General features: G+C 36.2%; 1 protein-coding gene across 4 annotated transcripts; it reads left to right on the forward strand.

Annotated features, from left to right (window-relative positions):
* Positions 1 to 2,415: 2,415 nt before the first annotated feature.
* Positions 2,416 to 7,344, forward strand: LOC104773970 (disease resistance protein RPS4-like). Of its 4 annotated transcripts, XR_765226.2 has the most exons (7): positions 2,416 to 2,967; positions 3,089 to 4,271; positions 4,365 to 4,679; positions 4,778 to 5,590; positions 5,689 to 6,451; positions 6,538 to 6,866; positions 7,005 to 7,344. XR_765226.2 is itself a non-coding variant. In XM_010498643.2 (6 exons), exons 1-5 carry the CDS (start codon positions 2,504 to 2,506, stop codon positions 6,406 to 6,408), a joined length of 3,495 nt encoding a protein of 1,164 aa, XP_010496945.1. In that variant the 5' UTR covers positions 2,416 to 2,503; the 3' UTR covers positions 6,409 to 6,451; positions 6,538 to 7,344. The 4 variants fall into 4 exon arrangements, 2 of the variants coding, with proteins under 2 accessions (XP_010496945.1, XP_010496944.1); XR_765225.2 differs by having other exon boundaries at positions 5,689 to 6,866; XM_010498643.2 differs by having other exon boundaries at positions 6,538 to 7,344.
* Positions 7,345 to 8,478: the final 1,134 nt, after the last annotated feature.

An 8,478-nucleotide genomic window follows, 5' to 3' on the forward strand; every position in this document is an offset into this window, starting at 1 on the left:
AAAAGGTGTGAAAACAAAGAAGTGTGAAACAAAAAGGTGTGAAACTAACAAGTGCAAATACTGAAAGCTAGGGGTACGAGAAGAAACCCAATTTTTGGATCAAAACATTGCAACTTTATATAAACAAAGTAATAAACAAAGAGGTGTAAAACAAAAATTTGTGAAAACTAACGGTGCCAACATGGAAAGCTGGGGGTGCGACAAAGAAACATAATTTTTGGATCAAAACTTTGCATATTTTGAAATCATTAACAAATGGTGAGATCATTAATAATACTCAAAGAACAAATTTTTTTCTTTCAAAGTCCATAAAATTCTGTATATATATAAAACAAAAAAGTGTGAAAATAAAGAGGTGTGAAACAAAAAGGTGAAAACTCTAATTTGAGAAAATCATGAGATTCGATAAAATTGCTGATCTTCTTCCTGGAAGAACTAATTGGCGTATAAACGCCAAGGTCTTACATTCTTGGAGTATCAGCGAGTTCTTTACAAAAAAGTACTGCTTCTTGTGGATGTAGAGGTTAGCGTTGTTAATTGAACATCATTCTTACTTAAATTACTTAAATTTCAAATTTTAACAGTTCTTATATATATATATATATATATATATATGAATTCTTACACAATTGTTATTAAACTGTGAAGGGTAACACAATTGAAGCTACATTTTTACCAAATACACTCGCTAAACTTCAAAAATATATCGACGATGGTGACTGATATGATATTAGAACTTTCAAAGTAATCAATCCAACTCTGAATGAGAGGAATACTCATCATCCTTATCAAATTAAATTCACGGACGATACTACTATGACGTTGGTCCAACAATTGAGTCCAAAGAATTACTTTTGATTCAAGGATTTGGATGATATATATCGTGGAAGCACAGTTAATATTGATATGGTACAATCTGTGAGTATAGTTAATTGTAACTTTGTGTTTGAGAATCTAGAATCTTTATAAGATTTGTTGTAACTTTGTGTATTGGCCTCTCCCTTAGAAAAGTATGAATTAAACTTTTACAAAATGTAGATTTGCAACACTTTGGAAAACTAAATTCTATCTTTTCCCCAAATTAGATGTGGAAGATAAAAGAAGACCTGAGAGTGCCATTAAACATAATGAATTTGTTTTTATGTTGTTGAATTGCAGGTAAAAGACATTTACTCTACCTTTAGGACAGTTACGTTTTAAAATTGTCTCTTTTCAGATTTTTTATTAATTTGATAAACATGTAGGAATGAAACTGTGAAGTGTCGTGTCAAAGATAACTACGCTTCTGAATTCATGTCTAAATGGCAATCGAACAGGTGCCATCTCATATACAAATCCGAACCTGAGTCTTGTGTAATGCGGTTTGTGAAAGTCGGAGAATATGAAGGTATGTAACATAATAGTTCTGATATATTCATCATAAGGTAACCAATATATTCTCTCTGCAAATGTTTATAGGTGCACCATGTATCGAAAACACATTGACCTCTTCGAAGATCTTTATAAACCACAGCTCGAAGGACCGGTAAGATTTGATTATGTAAAAATAACTTTGTACACTTTATATATGATTATGTATGATGTTAAAATAATTTTGTTTCATACACTTAATATATTTATAGGTCTGAGTTTGCTGGACGTTATTACATAAACCATGTAATGGAGCATCAAAGTGAGAGCTCGGAGATTCAGCCATAAAGAATGGACTCAGAAATGAAGTTACCGTGGCTTAATGAACTTTTTGTATATGCAAACTTTAGTATAATTTTGAATGTTTGTAGTACCAAATACAATGGTCTAAACGAAAGTATATTTATGGGTTGCTTAAAATATTATTTTAATGGTCTAAACAAAATTACATATTATATTGTCCCAAATTATTATATCAAGGTAATTAAAATTGACCGTAACAATTGTATTTGGCTCATTTAAAACTTTGTTACGGTCAATTTGGGCTTAAAATTTATAAATGAACTTTAAAATTTCAATTAAACTTTAAAAATGGACTTTAAATTTTAATTTATATTTTGCATATGTAGAGTAATACTATCAATAAACATTTTATTAACTATTCATTTTATTATTTTAAAAAATGAAAAAAAAATATTTAATACGAAACTTACAAAAAAATAATTTATGTCTGAACATACGAACTAATATAAAAATTAAAAAAATTAAACAAGGTTTTAAAATATATAAAAATTTTAATTCCACATTTTAAATAATTAAATTAATTTTTTTTTCTTTAATCACCTAGTTATAATTATATCAAGTGTACTCAATACCACCTACATGGTTGGTTAACTATTTGTATCACCCTTTTACCGTTTAATAAAATATCCGAGGTGTTAAAAAGAAAAAAGAAATTATTATGACCAAGAAAAAGAAAAGATTAATTAATTTGGAAAATAGAAATCTGGACTAAATAGATGATTCAACTTGCAGATCGAACCCTGTTTCTCTGAAGAATCTGACTACCTAGAACCGAAACAGTGTTCTCGCCATGGCGGCATCCTCCTCCGATCTCCCACCGCAACACCAAGTGTTTATCAACTTCCGTGGAGAGGATCTACGCCTCGGATTCGTCAGCCACCTCGTCGAAGCCTTAGAAAACGATAACATAAAAGTCTTCATCGACAACTACGCAGACAAAGGCGAACCTCTAGAAACGCTGTTAACGAAGATACAGGAGTCTCGAATCGCTCTCGCTATCTTCTCCGGCAAGTACACCGAATCAACATGGTGTTTGAGAGAGCTAGCGATGATCAAAGATTGTGTGGAGAAAGGTAAACTAGTTGCTATTCCCGTCTTTTACAAGTTGGAACCGTCAACTGTGAGAGGCGTTAGGGGACAGTTCGGTGATGCATTTAGGGATCTTGAGGAACGTGATGTCACCAAGAAGAAAGAGTGGAAAAAAGCTTTGAAATGGATTCCTGACTTAATTGGCATCACTGTGCACGAGAAAAGGTAACTGATTAACCCCTAAAGCTCGATCCTTTAGTGATTACAATTTTTAGATTAGTTAAGGAACCTTTAATGGGAATCTAGGAAGGTCATGGTGATCTTATTTTCCTCATTCGTGTTGCAGTCCTGAGAGTGAAATACTCAACCAAATCGTCAAGGAGGTTAAGAAAGCGTTGAAGAGAGTTTCGTCGGAGGGAAGCCCAAAGGCCTCTGTGGAGCCATCAGAAGACATTTTCACTCGAACTTCATCAGGAGGCGAAAAGGATAAGACTTTTGGAATCAAAGAACGTCTCAAAGAGTTGGAAGACAAGTTGGATCTTGTTAAATACAAGGGAACTCGTGTCATTGGAGTTGTTGGGATGCCCGGAATTGGTAAAACCACACTTTTGAAAGAGCTCATTGAGACGTGGGAGGGCAAGTTTTCTAGGCATGCGTTAATTCATCAAATCCGTGAAAAGGCAAATAACTTCAGGTTAGAGTGCTTGCCTACATTGCTTTTAGAAAAGTTACTACCGGAGTTGAATAATCCCCAAATAGATTGTATAGAAGAACCATACAAAACTCATAAGGGTCTGCTGCGCGAACGTAAGGTTCTTGTCGTTCTTGATGATGTTAGTGGAAGGGAACAAATAGATGCTCTTCTTGGGAAATATGATCTTCACAGTAAACATGAGTGGATCAAAGATGGCAGCAGGATTGTCATTGCAACAAACGATATGTCCTTATTAAAGGGTCTGGTTCATGACACTTATGTGGTCAGGCAATTAAATCACATAGACGGCTTACAACTTTTTCGCTATCATGCCTTTCATTATGATCAAGCCATTCCTCCAAAGGTGGATTTCATGAAGCTTTCTGATGAGTTTGTGCTTTATGCCAGAGGCCATCCACTAGCTCTGAAGATATTGGGTAGAGAACTTTATGAAAAAAATATAAAGCATTGGGAAACAAAACTGAAAATACTCGCTCAAAGTCCCACTACTTATATTGGAGAGGTCGTGCAAGTAAGCTATGATGAATTGAGTTCGGCGCAGAAAGATGCATTTCTCGACATAGCCTGTTTCAGATCGCAGGATGTGGATTATGTAGAAAGTTTACTGTTTTCTTCTGACCCTGGATCTGCTGAAGCAATAAAAGTCCTGAAAAATAAGTTCCTGATTGATACTTGTGACGGCCGTGTGGAGATGCATGATCTGCTGTATACATTTTCTAGGGAACTTGATCTTAAAGCATCCACTCAAGGTGGTAGCAAACAACGGAGGTTGTGGCTTCATCAAGACATAATCAATGTACAGCAAAAAACAATGGTGAGACTAGAAGTTCCTATAGATTTTTATTGACCAAACTTAATCTGTTTTTCTCTTTGCTAATATTGTTCTCGTTATTGTTGTTGTTACCAGGGAGCTGCTGATGTCAGAGGTATTTTCCTAGATTTGTCTGAAATGAAGGGTGAAACAAGCTTAGACCGTGAACACTTCAAAAATATGCACAATCTCCGGTATCTCAAGTTCTACAATTCTCATTGTCCTCACGAATGTAAAACCAACAATAAGATAAACCTCCCTGATGGGCTTAAGCTACCATTGAAAGAGGTCCGATGCCTCCAGTGGCTGAAATTCCCATTGGAGGAACTTCCAAACGATTTCGACCCAATTAATCTCGTTGACCTTAAGCTGCCATACAGTGAGATTGAACGGCTTTGGGATGGTCTTAAGGTGTGTTTCTTGACAAACAGTTTCTTAGCCTTTTTGCGTTATATTAGTGAACCTAGGTAGTTTTTTCTGACTGGTATATAAATGTTTTGCTGTCACAGGATACACCAGTTTTAAAGTGGGTGGATCTCAATCACTCAAGCAAGTTAACCAGCTTGTCAGGATTATCGAAGGCTCAAAATCTTCAAAGATTGAACCTTGAAGGGTGCACAAGTCTCTTATCTCTTCGAGATGTGAATTTGATATCTCTGAAAATTCTCACCCTCAGCAACTGCTCAAACTTCAAGGAATTTCCGTTGATTCCAGAAAATCTAGAGGCTTTATACTTGGACGGAACAGCGATAAGTCAACTTCCTGACAATGTGGTGAACCTCAAAAGACTTGTCTTATTGAATATGAAGGACTGCAGAATGCTGGAAAATATCCCGACCTGTGTTGGTGACCTGAAATGTCTTCAAAAACTTGTACTCTCTGGTTGTTTAAAGCTCCATGAGTTTCCAGGAATGAATAAGAGCACTTTAAAAGTTTTACTCCTGGATGGGACATCCATAAAAACGATGCCACTGTTACCCTCAGTGCAGTATTTATGCTTAAGCATAAATGATCAGATCAGCTACATTCCAGCGGGTATAAATCAACTTTCTCACTTAACACAGCTGGATTTGAAGTATTGTACGAAGCTTACATCTATTCCAGAGTTGCCACCAACTCTCCAGCACTTAGATGCACATGGCTGTAGCTCACTGAAGAATGTTGCAAAACCACTGGTCCGTATCATGTCAACCGTGCAGAACCATTGCGCTTTCAACTTCACCAACTGTGGTAACCTAGAGCAAGCTGCAAAGGAGGAAATCACATCATATGCTCAAAGGAAATGTCAGTTGCTGTCAGATGCTCGTAGACACTACAATGGGGTCTCTCTCTATATTCTAACTCTATCTCCATGTCGCTCTCTGTATCACTCTGATTCTTATATTTCAGGAAACTCCACAATAATGATTTTCATTTTCAGGGTCGTAGTTCAGAGGCTTTGTTCAGCACTTGCTTTCCTGGATGTGAAGTGCCTTCGTGGTTTGGTCATGAAGCAGTTGGATCTCTGTTGCAACGAAAACTTCTCCCACATTGGCATGTCAAGAGGCTTTCTGGAATAGCTCTCTGTGCTGTAGTCTCGTTTCCTGACAGCCAAGATCAAATCAGCTGCTTCTCGGTGGCATGCACCTTTAAAATAAAAGTTGAAGGCAAGTCTTGGGTCCCCTTTACATGTCCAGTGGGAATTTGGACTAGAGAGGGAGACAAGAAAGACAAAATTCAGTCAGATCATGTTTTTATAGCCTACATTAGTTCCCCACATACAATAAGGTGTCTCGAAGACGAGAACTCTGATAAATGCGCTTTTAGTGAAGCCTCCCTTGAGTTTACTGTGACAGGTGGTACAAGTGAGATAGGAATATTCAAGGTGTTGAAGTGCGGTTTGAATTTGGTGTATGAAAATGATAAAAACAAAAACAGTTCTCATTGGGAAAAGTATGATGTTCCTGTTGAAGCGAGCTTTCAAGAACCAGAACACAGGATAATGGAGGAGGAAAGAAATATACACAAAGGAAGATGTGACGATAAACGGCCAAAGAAGAAGCGAAAAACAAAAAGGGATGATATTATGATAATATCCACTCTCACTCAAACTTGTGTCTCAAGTGTGACTCCAAGAATGGAAGATAAACTCAGTGGTTAAGCAAATGGTTGAAAAATCTCCAAGGTGGGATGATATGTTTCAGGTAAACCACGTTCTTACAAACACTCCAACTAGTCATTAAGCAGATTCGTGTATTGGTAAATTGTGGTTCATGAGAGTTGTCTCTAGGAGGTGTATCATCGAAGAAAGATACAAATATCATTGGTAGAGCAAATCCATCTGGAGCTGTTGGGTTCATTTTGCTCTCTGTGTGAAGTTAAAGCATCCGCTTCAACCAAAATCCCTTCTTTTACCATCAAGCCAAAGGACTTGGCAGAGCGATTTCTGTTTACCAAAGCTTCTCTTTTGCCATCACTTTATTTCCTTATGAGTTCAGTGGTTCACGGGACATCCTGTCGAGTTACAGAGCAGAAAGGTAATATTTTGTATGAGACTTTAAATGATATCTTGAAGTCAAGCTCAACTGTCACCTTTCAGCCCTGAAGCTGTTATACCGGGTAAGGTTGATCCCTATGTTGTTTTCTTATTTCTATGTGTAACAAAATAACTCAACGTGTTAATTATAAGGGTTCTAAGGAGTTTATGCTGTTACTAAAGGAACCTGTTCTTGAGTGCAATCTGTTTTTGTTTCCTAGCTCTGAATTCAAAGGAAATGTCCATTGATGTTCTTGGAAAAGCTAATGATGATTAACCCAAAAGACGCACTTGAACATGATGGGGCAGAAAAAATTACAAGAAAGATGCTGCATCTACAATCCCTAGAATTTCTACCAAAGGTTAGCTTACATATTACATTTAGTGTCAAGCTGAAACCTGGTGCGCCTCTGGTAGCAAGAGCCTAGAATTTCTACCAAAGGTTAGCTTACATATGTTCGTACACTTTCTCTATATTCTCGTATATTTCTCTGCTGTCAGTTCTTTCATGTTGAACTTTCCTTTCACGCCTAAACCAGTAACCAGCAAACTTAACCGTCTCAAGCTGTGTTTACAAAAACCATTAAAAGAAAAAAGAAAAAAGTTTTCAAGTATAGGAAGAGAAATTTGCTTAGACTTTGAATGGTTGCAAAATGTAAAATCCAAAAACCAAAATCTATAATCCAAAAACCACTAAAGAACTTACGAACATTCAGGTCCGTTAATAAATAAATTCATTGGTGAAATATATCATCCTAAATTTTTCATGTACATTTGTTTTAACTCTAGAAATTTTGGCCATTCTGCAAAAAAAATTAAGCATAAAAAAATCATTTACTGAAAATCCGAAAACCTTTATTTTTCCTGAATATTACATGCAAAGAGAATTACAAACCATTTATTTAAAAACAAAAAACACTTTAAATTACTATAGATTATAAATAGAGAATTTTTGTTTTATTTTTGTTTTTGTCATCTTCACTAACGAAATGATCGCCATTAGTTTTCTTTGACAAGTGTGCCCTTAGCCGCTTTCAAGATGCGTAGCATATCTCTCATGTTCATCCGTTCACCAGCTGCATTCGCAGTGCAAGCCAAACCAACTTCCACAATTTTGTTAAGGCAATCAATTTTTGTATGAAGTTCTGCACCACAAATATCGTCCATGAGTCCTTTAAGTCTAAGGTCAATCACTTCCACAATTGCATTATTTTGAAACCCATGACTTATCCATTTCACCAAACTTTGATCTCCTTGGAAGCTCTCGTCCATTGGGCTTTTCCCACTAAAAAGCTCTAACAACATCACTCCAAAGCTATACACATCTCCTGCTCGTGATGGCTTTTCTCCAAGTCCATACTCTGCATGCATGTATACGACAGAATATATATCTATATATATAAAGTTAACTTTTTCTCTCTTTTTGTGCAGCCACCTCATCCACTTCTCATTAATATTTATGGATTTTCGATTTTTATTTGGCCCAGAAAAACAATCACATAACAATCAAACTGACCCAACACCACATCCACTTCTCTCTAATATTTTTATGGATTTTCGAATTTTATTAGACCCAGTAAAACAATCATTTACCTATCTAACTGATAAAGTTTAAAGGCCCAAACCATTTCTAAATTCATCTAAACCTACTAACGCATTTACTCGCCGTCATGTTCTTGGTCGTTGGTGTCGGGG

The sequence above is a fragment of the Camelina sativa genome, unplaced genomic scaffold (genome assembly GCF_000633955.1).
Source record: "Camelina sativa cultivar DH55 unplaced genomic scaffold, Cs unpScaffold00874, whole genome shotgun sequence".
NCBI lineage: Eukaryota > Viridiplantae > Streptophyta > Magnoliopsida > Brassicales > Brassicaceae > Camelina > Camelina sativa.

Bases quoted from the DNA above. Each gene is read 5' to 3' on its own strand.
- LOC104773970 (XM_010498642.2), top strand. From the start codon at position 2,504: ATGGCGGCATCCTCCTCCGATCTCCCACCGCAACACCAAGTGTTTATC. The intron at 2,968-3,088 runs GTAACTGATTAA...TTCGTGTTGCAG, and splicing joins ATCACTGTGCACGAGAAAAG to TCCTGAGAGTGAAATACTCA. The intron at 5,591-5,688 runs GTCTCTCTCTAT...TTTCATTTTCAG, and splicing joins CTCGTAGACACTACAATGGG to GGTCGTAGTTCAGAGGCTTT.